At 40.1% G+C, this 18,650-nt stretch overlaps 3 protein-coding genes across 9 annotated transcripts in view; 2 read left to right on the forward strand and 1 right to left on the reverse strand.

Moving 5' to 3' along the window:
• tpm4a (tropomyosin 4a) overlaps positions 1-8,843 on the forward strand; it is a 21,365-nt gene extending 12,522 nt beyond the window's left edge. For 2 of the 5 annotated variants that reach the window (XM_070908377.1, XM_070908380.1), the window contains 7 exons: positions 3,244-3,377; positions 3,491-3,608; positions 3,754-3,824; positions 3,926-4,001; positions 5,147-5,209; positions 5,704-5,773; positions 7,433-8,843. In XM_070908377.1, the coding sequence (XP_070764478.1) occupies positions 3,244-3,377; positions 3,491-3,608; positions 3,754-3,824; positions 3,926-4,001; positions 5,147-5,209; positions 5,704-5,773; positions 7,433-7,515 (615 nt within the window). In that variant the 3' untranslated portion in view covers positions 7,516-8,843. Of the gene's footprint in view, positions 1-3,243; positions 3,378-3,490; positions 3,609-3,753; positions 3,825-3,925; positions 4,002-5,146; positions 5,210-5,703; positions 5,774-6,500; positions 6,584-7,432 lie in introns of those variants that run through there. The other 3 variants (XM_070908378.1, XM_070908381.1, XM_070908382.1) reach the window with 2 other exon arrangements.
• LOC139287388 (small ribosomal subunit protein eS27-like) lies at positions 8,695-14,917 on the reverse strand. Of its 3 annotated transcripts, none has more exons than XM_070908386.1 (4): positions 14,903-14,917; positions 9,575-9,674; positions 9,353-9,463; positions 8,695-9,226 (listed from the first exon to the last, which is right to left on the reverse strand). In XM_070908386.1, exons 1-4 carry the CDS (start codon positions 14,915-14,917, stop codon positions 9,198-9,200), a joined length of 255 nt encoding a protein of 84 aa, XP_070764487.1. In that variant the 3' UTR covers positions 8,695-9,197. The 3 variants fall into 3 exon arrangements, with proteins under 3 accessions (XP_070764487.1, XP_070764485.1, XP_070764486.1); XM_070908384.1 differs by lacking the exon at positions 14,903-14,917 and adding an exon at positions 10,113-10,238 and having other exon boundaries at positions 9,575-9,677; XM_070908385.1 differs by lacking the exon at positions 14,903-14,917 and adding an exon at positions 10,113-10,221.
• Positions 10,989-17,487, forward strand: LOC139287387 (ras-related protein Rab-8A). The gene is made up of 8 exons (XM_070908383.1): positions 10,989-11,112; positions 11,641-11,701; positions 12,948-13,008; positions 13,489-13,566; positions 13,784-13,873; positions 14,027-14,092; positions 14,892-14,942; positions 15,044-17,487. The coding sequence occupies exons 1-8, from the start codon at positions 10,989-10,991 to the stop codon at positions 15,131-15,133; spliced, it is 621 nt and encodes a 206-aa protein (XP_070764484.1). The 3' UTR covers positions 15,134-17,487.
• Positions 17,488-18,650: the final 1,163 nt, after the last annotated feature.

The following is an 18,650-nucleotide window of genomic DNA, read 5'->3' on the forward strand; positions in this document are numbered from 1 at the left end:
TTAATGTGTGATTGTGTCGTTTATTTTTTTGGTAAGTTGATTTTTATGACCACTTTAACTTATGTAAAGTGTCCTTGAGTACCCTGAAAAGAGCTCTGTGAATATTACATATTATTGTATTGTATTATATTGTATTATTATTATTATTATTATTATTCCTTTAAGAATCTTTTACGGCCACTATGACTGCATGTCATTTAGCTAGCAAGGCACTAACTGGTCCAGGGTAGCTGTTAAGTAGCCAGCAGTCACTGGAATACCACTCACCTCTTAGAAAGAACTGGTATTACATATTAAGATAGCTTTATAACAGAGGAGCTACTTGTTCTACAGTAGCTTTTACATATATATGTGTGTGTGTGTGTGTCTGTGCACATGTGTGTTTGCTGCCACAATCTTCCTGATACCCCACCACAAACATTCTCCATAGTTTGTTTTACCATATAAGGCGGTGTGTGTCCCTGGCAGCCAAAGAATGCAAAGTGGGTGCTAAAGGAAGGGGCATGGCCAGAAACTGAGAGAATACCAGCTCCGAAAGAAAGAACAATCAAAGGGAGGAAATGAAAGGATGTTGGGCAGCTGACTTCCTGTCACTTTTTTCAAGATCCTCATTTGTAAAGTGATGTTAGTATCTATTTTTATAATAAAGGTTTGTTGTTCGATTTAGTTGTTCTCAGTTCTTGTGACCTTTACCTTAACATTGCAGTTATTTTTTTGCAAAAGCTCTGAATATTCGTCAAAGAGCTTGTGTTTCTGTCCTTTAAGCGTTGGTTAAATGATTTTCTAAAGCTGCAGAAGGGGAATATTTTATCTTATATATTCCAACTGCACCTTCAGGATTTACTGGAAGAACACTTCTCTGGTCATGGCTGAGTGAATCAGAGGCATGAGAGTATGTGCTGTACGCATACACGCTTCTTTATCGGACACAAGGCTGTCTCTGTCTATAAGGGGATTCCCCTTCTGTGATTGTGAAAATCTGATGACAGATAAGACACCAGGTTGCACACATTCGATTGTGAGCATAGATGTTCTACCACCATAGTGGTATTAGCTAAGACTTTGGTTTTTGTGTTGGTGTGTTGCTAGACAACAAACATTTTACTGGGTAGGGAACTATCCCGTTGCTAGCTGGTAATTATGTTTGTTTGAGAGAGGCAGAGATTGACAGAATGAGAGTGACTGTTTGCATGTTTGCAGAGTGTGTGTGTGTGTGTGTGTGTGTGCGTGTGTGTGCGTGTGTGTGCGTGTCTGGAAGTGCATTATAACGGTGCCGGTGTAGCTGACCTAAAGCTCATGAATAGCATGTTTGTTTGCGGACGGTATTCTTCACAGCATATTGCTTCACTCGGGACTCAGGAAGTAACAACGTCTGTTATTTCAGGCTTCAGTTTAATTCTGTTCAGCGTTTCTCACCAGCCAGATGTCGTGTCGACAGACCTGTGCAAAAGGACATTGCTGATGAGATTTCAAGATGTTCGACCGATTTATGACTTTTCATTCATTCCACGTTGGATTAGGTTTTCCTCTATCAAGTGCTGGCTGTTTTAAGGCATGTCAACGCTAGCGCGCCAGACATTTCCTGTCTCATATCAGCGGCCTCCCCTGGCAGCTCTGGGTGCAGTAGGGCAGGACCCGGGAGAGGACAGAAAAGAACCCAGGGAGGGAGAGAGAGAGAAAAAAAGAGAGGTGGAAAGACTGACTGGCAAGTCAGCAGTCTAAGATGACATGGAGACGGGAGGGAGAAAATCTTAGAAATTAAAAAGGAGGCCTGTGCCAGCCGCCAGCAAGCAGGAAACCATGCTTTCATTTCCTGAAATATTGAGTCTATGACCGAATGGAAGAATAGACTGGATGGTGGTCTATTTATTCTCAGCACAAACAGACTTAATAACTCTTTTCCACTGAGCTCTCTCTTCTTCTCTCTGCAGTGTTACCTTTCCTTCTCATTGCCAGTGCTGTCTCTTTTGTCTCTCTTGGTGACTTTATCTTGCCAAATGCGCAGCAGAATGACTCACCTACCTGTAAACTGAATTGCAGACACTTTGACTGTTGGTCTGACTGTCAAAGTGATTTCTGGACTGAATGACTAGCTAATGAGTCACTGACCCACTAACTGCTGCCCTGCAACTGAGCACAGAATAATGTCTGTTTGTCTAAGAAATCCCCAGCTGCTTCGTTTTAGGAACAGGGAGTAAACTTGTGTGAGTGCTCTGCGTCTGAATGAATAGTTCAGGGTTGTAATGGTTCAAAAGTGCAGTTATGTAGTGCTGTTTGAGCTGTCTGGTTGTAAACTGGCATTTCAACAGTGGATAGCCTCTTTGTCGCGACTCTTGTATAAAAACTGAGTTGGGCCAGTCTTCAGTCCTCCCTAGGAGGTGGTGGTTGGATAAACTCCCTCGCAAGCCGAGAGGAAATGCCTGTATAGTTGTCTGTTTGCTTTCTTTTTCCTCTCTCGGCCTTTGTTTACCAAGGGCAGATGAGAAGAAGCCCATTTGTCCTCCCTGCATGGCCTAGTTCTGCATTCACAGTCGCCGGAAATTGAGTTTTTGTAAATGTTTCATTCAAAACTAAAGTCCTGCGATCTTCAGATATTAAAAAGGATTACACTTTCAAGCCAGGCTCGGCAGTTAGTAGTTGTGTTTCATCAGAGACTGTTCATTACAGGTAGGACCCGGTGCTATACGAGATCCTCCAAGGACCTCCAGCTGTCTCCATTTCACTTATTATTCATCAGCAAGACTCAACTATTGATTTGTGAAAGACGAATGTCCCCAGAGAGCACAAAGCATAGATTACAGTATCTCACTTACTCATACTACAGATGAATCTGAATGTATTTTAGTTCACTTGCAGTCAGACTTCTTTATGTGGATTCTCACTTAGTGCCTTAGTGTGAGTGTACAGAACAGAGACACAGCACTGAGTCATAAGGCAAAATATTTCCCTATAGTCCTGGCACCATGGTTTTATTCAGTTGATTGTATTTAAACAAACTTATCAGTGGTCCTGTAGAGGCATTGTGTTTGTGTAGCTGCCTCTCCCCCAACATGGCTGCCTCAATCCACTGGTAACAGCTTTCAAAAGAAGATGCACAGTTTCTTTGCAGTGGTAAAATGGGTGAAACAGTGGAAAATACCAAAGTTACTGTTTTTCCCCTAACTTGGCAGCTTGGATTATTTAAAGTTGAATGAATGAATGAATAACTAAATTTCTCTCTTCCCCATTTTTTTCTCCTCTCAGGCGGAGGGTGATGTAGCAGCTCTGAACCGTAGGATCCAGCTGGTGGAGGAGGAGTTGGACCGAGCCCAGGAGAGGCTGACCACGGCACTGCAGAAACTGGAGGAGGCTGAGAAGGCCGCAGATGAGAGCGAGAGGTCAGTTTAAAACACCTGACTGTCACAGCATCATTTAAAAGCTTATTTGTTATTACGTGTGTTTGGAATCATTGTTCTCTGTCCTCCTCACACATTGTACCCTGTCCAATCAGAGGTATGAAGGTGATCGAGAACCGAGCAATGAAGGACGAGGAGAAGATGGAGATTCAGGAGATGCAGCTGAAGGAGGCTAAACACATCGCAGAGGAGGCTGACCGTAAATATGAGGAGGTGAGCTGATTCCTTAAATTGATATGCACGCCACTGTTCAAGCATTTTTAGCCTTCAATCTCACCTACTCTTGTCTTTCGGATACTATTGTGCTTCAAGTCCAAAACTGCCGCCCCCCCTAAAGTTTTAATGTTTTTCGTCCCAGGTGGCCCGTAAGCTGGTGATCCTGGAGGGAGAGCTGGAGAGAGCTGAGGAGAGGGCCGAGCTCTCAGAATGGTAAAACCAGTAAACACACAAACACGAGCACAAAGACACACACATGCCCTCGCCCGTTGCTTTCCCATTAAAACCGAGCATATGCCGGTCTCTGTCCACAGTAAAGCCAGTGACCTGGAGGAGGAGCTGAAAAATGTGACCAACAACCTGAAGTCCTTAGAAGCCCAGTCTGAGAAGGTGAGCGTGTCATGTTGCATGTGAGTGATGTGCATGGCAATGACTGGACCCAGCAACAGAAATGCATTTACACATTTATAAGTTTGGCCTCCTGAGGTGCCAGATCAGTGGAGTTTTTGCAGCAGACTGTAGCAAACTTTCTTTTTTTATCCAACACTGTTCAAGGTAAGCATTGTGTCAGGCCTCTGTGTAAAGCTAGCCACAAACTGGGAGTAGAAAACACTTGTTTACCAAGATAGGATGCATTTACTGACAAAGGAGATTGTATCTTTTCAAAATGCGTCAGTAGTAAAAGGTAATTTTCTAGTGTGTGATCGTTTATTGAGTTGCTTTCGTTCTCTTTCACAAAAACACAACCTAAATATAAACAACATAATGCACTATGGACCAGGTCTGGCACCCAGCACATACTCATCTCCACTTCCCTGTATCCTATCATTTCGGCTGTTGTCATGGCTCACTGGACAGTAATTTGAGCGAGAAGGGAGGGATACCACATCACCAAAGTATTGTTTCAATCTACCTCCTTTATAATTGTGTATCATCAGGCCCTACTTACAACGCAACCATTTATTTTCCCCTCAGGGTGTTTAGATGGAAACCTGAACGTGTCAAGAGTGCAAGACCTGAACTCCCTTGATATGTAGCTGTTTATCCACCGCATTGCAAATTGGCCACTGAGTTTTTTTTGGTTAATGGCCGCATAAGTGTGTTTCAGTATTCGTGAAACTGCAGCCAGTAGAGACCTGCAGTACGTTCTCCCTGTTTGCTACATTACATTCCTCCCCAGGCACAGACAGGCAGTATGACAGCATGCCAGGCTCACCACATGATCGCTCTCCGTTAACAACACATGCCTTTGCTTTGTTCAGTCAGGCCTGCCATGGTTGGCATCACAGCACAACTTTTTTTCCCAGGCCAAGCCAAACACCTCGCCTCTTTCGTGCCACTACCTCCCTCCTTTCATATCACTCCTCTGAGGGAGTGGTGCCATAGCTGTTGGAGCAATTATAACCCTTAGACGATGGAGAGTGTGTATGTGTTCACATTGTGTGCGTTTCGTAGGTGAAAGCATGTGTGAGCATGTGTTTGTATTTCTGCCACTGATTAGGTAATGTTATTTGTCTCTATGTCTCTGTCAACAGTACTCAGAAAAAGAAGACAAGTACGAGGAGGAGATCAAAGTTCTGACTGACAAACTGAAGGAGGTGAGATCCTGATTCTAGTGATCCCACAACAAAAAAAGCTCCATCTGATGACATTAGTGTACACTATTTGATCATATACTGTATGTTTTTAGAGTGAAACAAATCAGAAATGTCGCTTTTGTGATACACAATTGGATAGTGGTCTACGACACATACGATGTAACCGCAGCGTCCGTGGGTGGAATCCGCCCAAGGACCTTTGTTGCATGTCACCCCCCTATCTCCCTATTTCCTATCTTCCTCAACTGTACACATCTTAAGAAAAAAAAAAGAAATGTCCAAAAATAAGCGACTTCTATCAAGCCAAGTTGTCATCACACACTTGTTATTTATCAGGTCAATATGAGCATGCATTGAAAACCTAAATGAACATTTTTATGATTCCTTTGGAAGGTACAGAAGAACTCCTATGGCACTCCAGTCTTGTATGTTGAATTGACTGCGTGATAGCTTGTTTCTTACCTTGCAACATACTGTGTCTGTGTTTCTGTCAGGCTGAAACCCGTGCAGAGTTTGCAGAGAGGACAGTGGCCAAACTGGAAAAATCCATTGATGACCTGGAAGGTATGAGATCAGTACCACTCACATGTCACAATGTTGCAGAATTGCACCACTTTGTTTGCACCAAAATATACATTACACAACTGAAATGCAAAGGCAGTTCATTCTGTCAATCCTCATGACTGGTGTTAAATGAACAACCAGTCATCTGGAGCTGAGGATGCGCTCAGTTTCAGTAAATTATGAAACATGTTGATGAACAGATAGTTTAGTAGAGTTTCCTGTAGGTCAGGGGCTAACTCTAATCCTAATCCATTTTAATGCACACATGCATAGTTACATTCAGTTTGACACAGACCCCAGATGGAGTGTCCTATTCCAGTAATAAAACTCCTTAACTAAGCTGATGAGAGACCCTTGTTTCTGAAGGACTCCATTATCAGCCACGCTGCAAAGAAGACATAATGTGCTCAGATGTTTTTAGGTCAGCATTATTTAGTTGTCGAACCACAGGCAGCTGAGTTTATAGAGTTATTGATGCCGTTTTATGAGACATTCAGAACAAGCTTAAAGCTCACCCAGCTAAAGAGCTCCTAGCATAATTAGATATTCATCATTCTTTCTTCCAAGCATTTCTGCATCTTTAAAAAGCCTGACCTATTTTTTTGTCTTCTCCTTCCTCCCTCTGCTCTATGCCTCCATCTGTCTCTCATTCTTATCCTGCTTTTGGCTTGTTTGTGTCGCTGCTGTCCTTGACACCTGCCTGCACTTCCCGACCTCTGACCTCCAGATGAATTGTATGCTCAGAAGCTGAAGTACAAGGCCATTAGTGAGGAGCTGGACCATGCCCTCAATGACATGACATCTCTGTAGATGCTCTGACATCTCTCTCGGTCTTTCTCTGCCTCTCACTTCCCTTTTTCTGTCTTGTGTTTTGAATTTTCCGACTGTCCATCTTCTCTCTGTGGATCATATGTGCCTTCCGCCCCTCTTACTATGCAGAAAAGAATTCATTAAAAAGCTTTTTCTTTCCTACTTTACAGCTTTTGTCTCTCTGTTCTTGATCATCCATACACGCTGTATATAGTAGAAAGCATTTGATGCATAACCTAAGCTACATAGTGTACATTGCCGTGCAGTCTGTGATTTTTGTAATTAGGTAACCAACAGTTTGCTCTTGTGAAATTGGTTGTTAATGAACATTGTACGTCTAATTATCAGAAAGTTTATGTGAGACAAGGTGAGAGATTTACTACTACTGGTTTTGGTGTGAATTAATGCAGTTTGCAATCCCCCTTTGACCCTTAAAAACACTGTTTTGGTTGTAAATCTAACTTCTTTTTGATGGTTTTTGATATTATATATTCACGTGTGACCATAAAGTATGAACTGATATGAACACTATTTTCACAAGGTAGCATCTCCCATCAAGTCCTCTAAAAAGCCTGTATTGTATTCTACTAACAGTCTTCAGACAGAGAATAACAGTCAGCAGTTTATGCATGAAAGGCATAGCAGTGTGGTTGAATTTTTTTGCATGTGGCAGAACTTAACCAAAATAGTTATATGCAAAACATCTGTTCAGTAAAACAGCGCTCTGTGCTGTTTTGCAAGGGATGCTGTTTGACGAACCTATAAAGGAGAATAAATCTGCATGACATGGGCAGTATTATTTGCTGATGGTTGAGGCTTCACCATGTCACTTCTTCTTCTTGTCTCCAGAGAAATTATCACATGCCAAAGAGGAGAATCTGGGCATGCATAAAGTCCTGGACCAAACCCTGCAGGAACTGAACAGCTTATAAACACGCGGAGGGGAAGCTGGAGAGGACAAGATCGTCATGTAACATTCCTTCAATGTTCGACTCCATTCCACATTTCGAGTTGTTAACTCTTTATTCCCCGTGTGAAGGGGGATTAACTTAATGCTTGTCCCTTGATGTTTTTTGTTTTTTTTCTAAGGCACAACTTTGTTTCTTTTTTTATGATGGGAAGTTATTTTGACCACATTGCTTCTTTTTTTTTTATCTCCAGCTGTGATTGCAGAAATTCTCCCCTTAAATGAGTTTTGACCACTTATTTAGAAAGAACTGGCAATTAATACACCCAAAGAAACCTCAGATTTGGTCGCTGAACCACTTAAACTGGCTCAATTTTACATTTTATGCACACACACATTAAGCCTCTGTCTGATTATTTTAATACAAATGCTTCAGATGGTGTTGGGTTTCACTCAGGCTACATTAGTGTGGCTCTTAAGCGCCACCAAGTGGTGATATGAAGGTAGTCAATAGTAATGTTTTTCTGATCATGCTGTACCACCTTAAGAGGCTACAAGTTAACAGACATTCAACATAAGTGTGCCTGTCTTATCAGTATCCTCCTAAATCTGTTTGTGTTTAAACAGCATGATGGTCAAATGGACAGGTCACCTTATGGAAAGGTTTCATTGATGAATGAACAGGTCAAGGCACATGCTGCTCAGTCACTCTAGGCTTCCTTACATTAAATTAAAAAGTAATGCCTCTTCTGCCAATCCCCGATTCTCCTGAGGCCTACATGTTGAAGATGCACAGAATATTTATGTGCAAGTTTTTCAACTCTCTTTTTGGTGTGGAAATCTGCAGAACCTGAGAGCTGTGCATGTACAGTATCCAGCACCGATGTGCATTTCTAAGCTGTACTTCCTTTCCCTAAGCTTGACCTGACCATTGACACACTCTGCACCGCCAACAATATGCCATAATGTAGCCAATATTAATTAGATTTACAATATAATGTATTGCATGAGAGAGCTAAACCCCAAACCACTGGAAGCTCAGTCAATTTTTATCAACCATGGATACTTATTGTATATAGTAGAATAATGTTAGGTCTATAAGAAATTGTATTACTTTGACTTTTTTGGTTTTGTTTCATTTACACCACTTCTTTTTTGCCAGGGGAACTCTCAAGACCAAAGAACACACATAACGCAGACAATAAATTCTTTAATTGTTTTATTTTTGTTTGTGACAGCCATCGTGGTTTCATCTCATGCCACGAAAAAGCGCCTCACACATGATAGAGACCATTTTGAAATATTTCATTCACCACCCCATTCTATGTCAACCTAATAAATGTTTTACAGAAATCATGACTCGTTTGACTTTTTTGTGCATTTTACTTAGTCAATAGAATTAGTCTAAACTACATAAAGTGCTTCATCATATGAATCTGATACATACATACATACAATTCAATATGAGCACATGGGAATGTCTGCATGTATATGATTTAAGTTTATCTCGAGCTTGTATAGATCCTCTCCTGCTCTGTCCTTTAAAACCCCACAGGGGGAATGAAATTTCACTCTACATTATCAAGATACAGATATAGGTGATTTCTCCAATAAGGATTTGTCACATTTAAAATCCCGGAGTGTGAGGTTTAGACTCATTTATTCATGGTCCATTGTGCCGCTTGTCATGCTTTGGAAGATTTCTGCTCAGGAATATTTTCTCCTGAAGGCACAGCCTAGATGGACAAAAATAAAACTTTTCAATATCACATATTATCACAGGCAAAACAGTAAGACGGACAGAATTTTAACGTTTTGCCCTATTTTGTTTGCCTTTGTCAGTTTTGTGACATTTTGCTCACCTGCAGTTAGTCTGCATTTCCCCCCCTGTGGTTGGCAGAGGATTAAAGAGCAGCCTGTACAAGGTACCACTGTCTGGGCATGGCTGAAGATGGTGGTGATCTTGTAGCAGCCTCGTGGAGTATTAAAAGATACATGACAATATACCACTTTAAGCACACAATCAATCCAAAAACACATTAGAACATCAGTAAAGAAAATGAGATGTGAGGTGCAGTCCTTACCTATGCATTTAACATCCATGAAGTAGGAGTTGGGTCTCTGCACCAGCCTCTTCTTCTTGTGTCTACTACTCTCCTGTACTAAACTTGGGTGCATCAGATCCTGCTGCAACCGAGATCAGAGTATAATTACAACATCTGACATTTTGAAAATTTCAATCAACATTTTTGTGTTATTATTATTCTTTATTTCACTTATTCACTGAATGACGTAATATTTTGTTTATGCTCTTATGCCCCCTACAGTCTGGTGAATGAATTGCTAAGTATGGCAAATGCACAGACATGTCCAGGCAAGCCCAGCATCACACCAGCTATACCTGTATATTTCACCCAGATAATAATTTATTAACACATTTAGGCACATTCACGCTGTACACCTCATGTATTAACTAATAAATAAATATTTCTCATTCTGTCTCCATGTAATGTTATATTTATCAACTAATAACAGACTACTCGAGCAGCTTTCTGTCAATCCGAACTGTTCTACAAGTTCTAACGTTTATAACCAGAAAAAAATAAAACTATTTTCACTTACAGGCATTTTTGCTCAAATCTCTCAGGTTTTTCGTCAAATGCAAATGCGAAGTAGAAAGTGCGATGCTGAAGTTCAAGTGCGGCTCTCTGAATAGATGAAACGTAGTTAGTTGTTGATGTGATGAAGGTTTATTATTTAGTACCGGAGGACACCGAGCGGGCGGGGCCTTTCGCCTCAGGGGAGGTGCAACGGATAATGATGGCTGAACTGGTCCATGTTGAGTACATTATCATGTTACTTTCATAATGATTTTATAAACAGCGCAAAACAAGAGTCATGAACAACTATTAATAGATAACTAGTTAATTGTTCCCGACTACTCCAACTACAGCAGTTTCACAAGTAGACTATACGGTAAAAAAAAAAATATATATAACTGAAATAAACTTTTTCCTGAACAGACTTTTAAAGTGTCTTTATGGTCTTAATATGGCATCTAATACCTGTCTGATATTTTAGTGGTGCAATAACGTCAGTCGATAAACGTTACGAGAGAGAAACTAACTAACTAAAACTAACCTGCTAACTGATGATATAACATTAAGCTACCTATAAGTCACAGATAAGATGATATCATAAGATAAGATGTCTCATTTTATTACTACACAACAACAATCACCCGCATCACCATTTAGAGAACATCTATCTGTCACGTTTGAGAAGTATTCGCTTTGTCAAACGATTAATTAACAAATATCTTGGTCCGGGTGACCACAGACATCAAAACTAGCACACTCATCGGTAAAACAACGGACTTCCGGAGCCACGACGACAGAGAAGAGTGACAGTTGATTTGACGAAAAGGCAGCTCACCAGCCGTGACGTCTCTGTCTTTACACCGGGCGGGATATCCGCAGTAGTAAGCTAACTAATAACATGGCGAAGACTTACGATTACTTGTTTAAACTACTTTTAATCGGCGATTCAGGCGTCGGAAAGACCTGTGTGCTATTCAGATTTTCAGAAGATGCCTTCAACTCAACGTTTATCTCCACTATAGGTGGGTAAAAGTCGTAGTATCAGTGTTGTCTTTGCCGAAAAGTGGTACAGGAGAAGCCCATCCCGTCATGCTAATTTGTTGCTAACTTTTCTGGCTAGCATTCATCTTGTAGTGGGTAGTCAGGAAGCAGCCTAGCCGGCTTGTTGGAAGGGCTTTTTTCAAAACCGACAATGATATTTAAACCGGTTGCTATACTTACAAAGCCCCTGTATGTATACACTGTAAAAGTTGGTACCCCACCCAAACTGTAACTGTAGATATACATTTACTCTAGCAAGCTGAGCTAACAAGCTACAAAGCTGTCAGTGAGCTAGTTGGCAGTGTCATTTTTCATATGACCAGTTGCCTGTACTTCGCACTCTGGTAGCCAACGCTATAGAAAGTATTGATGAACTCTACACCAACTCTGTGCTTCTAAAATCAAACATTAATGTTAATATCAATGGCATGCTGAGTCAATTTAGGTGCCAGATTACAGATGTGCTTAAACTGGGTGAATTAAATTATGTGACTTTTGTTTTTCTTCAGGTATTGACTTCAAGATCAGAACAATAGAATTAGACGGAAAGAAGATCAAGCTACAGATATGGTAAGATAGTCATGTTTTCACTTAGCAGCTTGATTAATGTGGCCGAAGAAAGTTTATTAGGTACATCTAACTAAAACGAATGCAGTCTAATACAACAACCCTCCATTAAAATAGGGTTTATCGCACACTGGTTGTATTAGACTGTGTTAGTTTTAGCTAGACCTGACAACTGAGTTTATGACTTTTGCATAACATAATGCAAAGTTGCATGTTTTTTTTTTTTTAAATAAGTTACTAACCAAATCAAGTTGAGTACTCATGATAATGACATAGGAGATATTTAAGATATCTACAAACATGGATGTTATCTGGTCCTTTAATCATTGATGTTATAATATGTATCTATTTGCTATTAAACAAGGCACAACTCAGGTTTCCTATGTTTAAATCTTTTGTGTCCTCCCTTCACCACTGACTTCAGGTTTCTCCTTGTATTTGATATAGAATAAATACTCTTGGTAAATTTGGAAGTCTAGATCATTGTATGCACTGAGCACTGATGTGACAACCTTTGTACCAATATGTCCTCAGTAAATATTTGTATAATTGAGGAACATTTTGGGGAATTTGCTGTGTTGTTGTCATACCAAAGCTTTAATGGAGAAGATCAACATCTGCTTTATTTCTGTGCTATTTCTGGCTTATCATATGTTCACACTTGCACAAAGATTGGAACCGGGGTGTAAACATCTAGCCTAATGCTGTCAAAGGTGTATGCCAGCACTCTAAAGCTGACATATCCACACTATGTTTGTAGTGTCTTTGGTACTTGTAGAAGGAAATAATGAGACATTGTGGTTTAAAGAGCTTTATGTCATAAGTAACCCTAACCCTCATGACCATTGGAACTATGTAATGACCAACAACAGCTGTGCCCTGTGGCTGCATGAAGTCCTGTCCTTAGTGTCCTCAAAGTTGCTGGTTTTGCAATTTTCAACAAAACCCAGCTGACTCTTGGATGTAGTGGTTTGCAGTATAACAGGAAAATAAGACAGTTAGAGGGTTGATTATGTATTTTTAAAAAGCTTTTGACAGAGGTTAGCTGTTACCCCTTGCTTCCCGGCTCTTTGCCTAATACATAGAGATGACATTGATATTGATCTTCTGTCAATAAGACAGCAACTAAATTAATTTACCAAAAAAAGAATGTTTTCCTTTTGAATAATGGTGCTTTGGGCAGGGCGGTGTGAATCACTTTGGCTAGGTTCTGCAAGGCAAAGTAAAAAAAAAAAAGTTTTCTATGTAGGGATACAGCAGGACAGGAGAGGTTCAGGACCATCACCACCGCCTACTACAGAGGAGCCATGGTAAGTTGCATTGTCAGCCACACAACTCATACAATAGTATAGATGATCTCTGGGATCTGAATGAGTATAGTGGTGGTCATCTCACACTGCAGCATAGACATTTACCAGAACCACACCCAGCATTGTTGATACTAATTTTGTCATCAAATCAGAGGTGCGCTCAGTGCGTCGTTGTGGTATTTTCGTTGGCCTCTCCTTTAGTTCAAGTTTAACTGGATGCCTGTGTTAGCATATTTTATTTCAGAAATCTAATTGATCTAATCTTGTTGCCTTTTGATATGTGCAAGTGTCATGCTTTTACCTGAGGCTGCAAAATCATGTGATCCATCACTAATAAAGGTTGACATGGACACCGAAAAATCACATTAGACACTTATTTTCCAAGTCTTTCTCTATAGACTAATGAGAATTAGTAAGGAATGGCTTCATTGTTGTCTGGATACTCCATTTCTTATGTCTTTTCCTCTATCAACTCTCCAGGGCATCATGTTGGTGTATGATATCACCAATGAGAAGTCTTTTGACAACATCAAGAACTGGATACGGAATATAGAAGAGGTAAAATATTTTACATTACTGAATGTGTCTAGGTGTGTGTCTGTGTATTTGCTTCACTCTATCTCTACAAATAGTGGTATCCACCTGTTCTGTGTTTGAGTGTATTTGATCTTGGTATTGATCTTCTACAAAGAGCTATAGAGTATGCACGTCTCTAAACACACTTTATTGCTGAGTCATTTCTTGTCTGTTCACATTGCCAACCTTTCTTCCCCAGCATGCTTCAGCAGATGTGGAAAGGATGGTCCTTGGGAACAAATGTGATGTCAATGACAAGCGACAGGTGTCCAAAGAAAGAGGAGAGAAGGTGATTAAAAATTTGACAATGAATGTATTGAGAACTTGATTAAAAAGTGCACTCATACGAATCTCACTCTGAGAGTGGGAGTTCATATTTATTATCTTAGCTCATTATGCCTGAGTACTGACACTGATTGTGTCTCTTTTCTCCTGCTGTCAGCTGGCACTGGAGTACGGTATCAAATTCATGGAGACCAGTGCAAAGGCGAACATCAACGTGGAGAATGTGAGTTCACACTTTTTCTCCAATTATTCATTCATATTTCAAGTATTAGTGCTAGAAGTGGCCAACCATGTACCTTTTATATTGTTTAGAGATTTTAACTTTGAAAATCGACTCACCACAGACAACCTGTACATCTACCCAGAATCTTTGTCACAGAGCTTACAGGAATAGTTTTCAACATTTTGATAGTTAGATGAGAAGATTGATACCACTCATATCTGTCTGTTAAATATGATTCTGTAGCCAGCAGCCACTTAGCTAAGCATGATAAAAGGAAGCAGGGGGAAACAGCTAGCCTGGCTCTGTCCGGGGGTAACAAAATACACCTACTAGCACCTCTAAAGCTCACTAATTAACACGTTATCTTGTTTGTTTATGTAAGAGGACAAGTTGCAGTTTCACAGGAGGTGTGTGTGGGACTATTTCTCGGTCAACTCACAGGAACTTCCTTGAGTCTCTGCTGGGTGGCAACCAAATTGTTGTGAACTATTCTTTTAAGAAGTCCACTGCTCAGTAATAGGTATTACAAAGGGTGCTCAGATCAATTAGCCACCAATTATTATCGGCCGACATATGTTGTAAATAGTTTGATCGCTGGTCTCTATGAAGGTCGATTAGAAAATCAGATATTTCTCTACGTGCTACTAAAATGGCTGCACCAGACTGGCAGTTCTGCCGGGTGTCTGAAACAGACAATACATTTGCAATTTACAACATGTGCATCCTCGTCCAAAATCATTGGTCCCACCCAGAGTACATTAATGAGCTGCTTTATTTGTTTACCTGTTTTTGTCTGCAGTCCTTCTTAACCCTCGCCAGAGACATCAAAGCAAAAATGGACAAGAAACTGGTGAGAATGTGGAAAGTTAATTGTTATAAAACTGTCAGTGGTTACTGGTGTTTTTACTGTCCTGATATTTGAATGTGCTTCCACATCTGTGTCTATTTTAGGAGGGCAACAACCCGCAGGGCAGCAGTCAAGGAGTAAAGATTACAGAACAGCCCAAGAAGAGCAGTTTCTTCCGCTGCACGCTCCTGTGAGGAGACGGGAGCGTCGGCATCCACCATCGCCTTAACTGTGTCCCCCACTGGACAGAACTGGACAGAGCACACTCTGATCTCTCTTTTATCTTTCGTCACTTGTTATCCTCCCTTTCTTTCTGATCGTCCTGTGCTTATCTATCGGGAAAAACAAGCATGTATCACTCCTTTGGTTTACCAGTCTTCCCTTGGCACCTGTGAATCTAACTACTGTGGCCTCTGTTACATGCTAAATATGATTTATTTTTTCACAGCTGCTCATTAGATTGACAGTTTCAACTTGATTCCTTAGATTTTATTGACTTTTAAAGACGGCCTCCTTGTGAGACACTAGAAACGATCAAAACCTTTACTACTTACAATAATGTCTGATGCCTAGCTGGTTCGCATTTTGTCAGTGTTGCTCGGTGACGTCTTATTTATTTGATCCTTATCACTAAAAGTAGCCCAAATTATACTTCCAGAATAGGTTTACTAGTTCAATGGGCTTCCTAATTTTGAAAATACTCAATCTGTCAAATAATGCGACCTATGTCTCCAAGGTGATGATAGTACAATCCCAGCTGATTACAGTATTTTGGAACTACTATGCTCCAATTGTATCCAATGTACTGACTGGGTGGCCTAGACTTTTATATATCCACACAAGGTGAACGCAACATGTAAATATCTATCATTGATTATGATTCACCATATGAAAAGGTGGTGCCAGCACATTTTACTCATATCAACATTGGGGTTTACATGTCCTCTGTGCACCTTTTCTACTCGTGTCTTTCTGTTGATTTCTTAGGGTGAAACATTCCATTCACTTGTGAACACTTTAATGTGCAATGTAATGTATATGTGGGGCTCAGATCTTAAGTATTCACATGGTTGCAGTAAGACTGTGTTCTTGACAAAGTATGCTTGTTTTAAGGGCACACAGATTCCTTATGTAGTTGCTCACCTCATCATTTTAGGTATTGTAATTGCTCTGGAAAAGAAAGACGTGATTGGTGTGAGGTAGACGATTATTTGATGCACTTCAGCTGGTGGACTAGCAATACCTAACTCTTACACCTGGAGGTGATACAGTTACACAGAAGGAATCACAGCAATGATGAAATCATTGTTTTATGCATCCATACTTCTTCCGATGGTCAGTTCCAATGGGGGAACATGCACACAACTTTTTTCTGGGCCTTGGATAGGGGCTGTGCTGTAGCAGTATTTATGGAGTGAAACAAAAACATAGCACCAAAATGACAAAGTGCCCTTTAACGTTCTTATTGATAATGCACTTTTCCTTCATTCTTTCTGTACAAAAGAAGTTCTTAACATTTGTTGACTGTATTTGTTGCAAGTCTTAACTGAAAGCAAAGAATATTGTTTTCCATGTACCCTATCTGGGCTTCCTAATAGCATCTGAGCACTGAAACCTTGTCTTTTCAGTTAATGAAAGTATACTGAAGGCTTTATTTAGAGATATTTTGTCATTCCCATTCCCAACATTCCCATTAATAGACATTTCACTTTTTCCAGCTTTTTATGCATTTGCATCCCCATTGATGCTTTTGGGAACCCAGATTGACCCACCCCACTCCCTCCTCGTCTCTCTCACTTTATTCCCTCTCCTCTTCCTCCTCTCTCCAGACATCCCATGTCTTATTTTGGCCCAGTATCATGGCCGTCTGAACTATGCATTCTGGGTGCGTAGAAAACCTCAAAAAGCTTTGCACATTTGACTTGACGAGCTTTATTTGAGATTAGAAATGTGCAAAGGATCCTTGCTGTTTTATTTTCTGCTGTCACTCCAAATTCAATTGTATTTGCTCCGTTGAGCTATTCAGGCGTAAGAATAGGAAATTAATTGAAAGCTGATTAAAATCACCTGCAATTTTTTACAGTGAGAGCAAATCATTTCTTGCGGTGCTGAAGATTGAGTTATGTAACTGTAGATGTTAACCTGTGGATTTAAATCATCATTGTTAATGTGGTTGGACTTCATCGATTTTCAGCACAATTTTGGTTTAACTGGCTCTCACAGATGAAGCCAATTCATGGCTTGATAAAAAATGCAGGTTGTTAGACTTTAGTTTGGCTTAAATTCGGTCTGTAAAATGAGCTTGGTTCTTCTTTTGATCAGTCATTTATAATTCTTGCCAATTATAAATTTGCCAGTTCTATGTTGACGTACCTTCAGCATTCCCATAACTGAATTTGGATTTCAGCGCTGATCATTGATGGATTTCATGGGGAATACATTAAATAATTCAGCAATTGTAAATAAGATCTACAATGATTGTATTGAAGTTTCATAAATCTTATTGATCTACACCTTTTGTAGATATATGTACTTCTGATTTATTAAAAATGAGATTCTTAAAAAAATGTTTTGTCAACTTATTATATTCGCACCTTTTTTTTATTTTTGGAAATTCATGTGGACCATTAAAATATGTAAAACAATATCAGGAAGGTTCATTTAAATGTTTGTTTATGTTTGATATTTGAATTTGATTTGCAATCAACTGTGTAACGTAGTGTCAACTCTCACCAGCAACGTATACGGTGATGCAGAAAAGTGTTACCCACTAATCAGTGTGTAAGTTATGTGTAAGATAGAAAGTTTTCTCAGAGGCAGAGAAAAGGGAATAGTTTGCTTGAGGAGATGAGTATGAGCAAAAGCTGTAAATTGCAGGATTCATACAGTTTGAAAGTAGTTTTCCTGTGATAGAGAAGGTGGTGGAGCATGTGTGTATGTGGGTTGTTTGTGTGTAAATGGAGAAAGGCACATTTGCACTGGAGCTCATCACTTCTACTTTGCACACCATCAAGGCAGCAAGACTTTGACCTTTATTTAGATATTTTTCTTTGAGACAATCATCATGTGGGATGAAAACAGCCCAAATTGGATTTTTACTTTCCCTGAAGTGGCTCTCCAGCATCAGTTCATCAAACAGATAATATGTTACCAACAATAATAATGCCAAAGAGCATGAACTTTATTGTCAAGATAGTGCCCGTCTGTGAGAGGTTCCTCTTAGACCAGAATAGTAGATGGAAGTCAGAGAAACTTTTCCATGTACACACATTTGTCCGGCATAAGCATATTGTTAAATAATTGTTTCTTTAAAAACCCACGAATGCTAGCATACATCATATATGAAAACAGAAATATTTATTGCAGGTGATAATTGATGGCAGGGTTGGTGATTCAATCCCTGGCCCCTCGTGTCCACTTGTGCCCTTTAGCAAACACTAAATCTCAAGTTGTCTGTTAAAGTAGAAGAGCGCAGTGTAAGTGCAGTCCCTTTAAATCATTTCTGGTGTTGCTTTATTGCATTTTATTATATTGAAATCAAAGATGACCATGGAGTAATCGGGGTGCAGTGGCAGCCTCAAGGTTAGAGAAGGTTAAGACAGTTAGAGAGGGTTAGAGAGTGTCCCTCCCTCATTTCCACTGTGCAGCTTCCAGGTGTGAATGTATGCATCTGTGTGAGTGTTAGCAGTGCCTTTGCTGAAAAAGGGAGCC

This window comes from Enoplosus armatus, chromosome 7 (assembly GCF_043641665.1).
Source record: "Enoplosus armatus isolate fEnoArm2 chromosome 7, fEnoArm2.hap1, whole genome shotgun sequence".
Classification (NCBI taxonomy): domain Eukaryota; kingdom Metazoa; phylum Chordata; class Actinopteri; order Centrarchiformes; family Enoplosidae; genus Enoplosus; species Enoplosus armatus.

Bases quoted from the DNA above. Each gene is read 5' to 3' on its own strand.
- LOC139287387 (XM_070908383.1), top strand. From the start codon at position 10,989: ATGGCGAAGACTTACGATTACTTGTTTAAACTACTTTTAATCGGCGAT. The intron at 13,009-13,488 runs GTAAGTTGCATT...TCAACTCTCCAG, and splicing joins CCTACTACAGAGGAGCCATG to GGCATCATGTTGGTGTATGA. The intron at 14,093-14,891 runs GTGAGTTCACAC...TTTTGTCTGCAG, and splicing joins CGAACATCAACGTGGAGAAT to TCCTTCTTAACCCTCGCCAG.
- LOC139287388 (XM_070908386.1), bottom strand. The intron at 9,464-9,574 runs GTAAGGACTGCA...ATACTCCACGAG, and splicing joins CATGGATGTTAAATGCATAG to GCTGCTACAAGATCACCACC. The intron at 9,227-9,352 runs GTGAGCAAAATG...TTGTCCATCTAG, and splicing joins GAAATGCAGACTAACTGCAG to GCTGTGCCTTCAGGAGAAAA.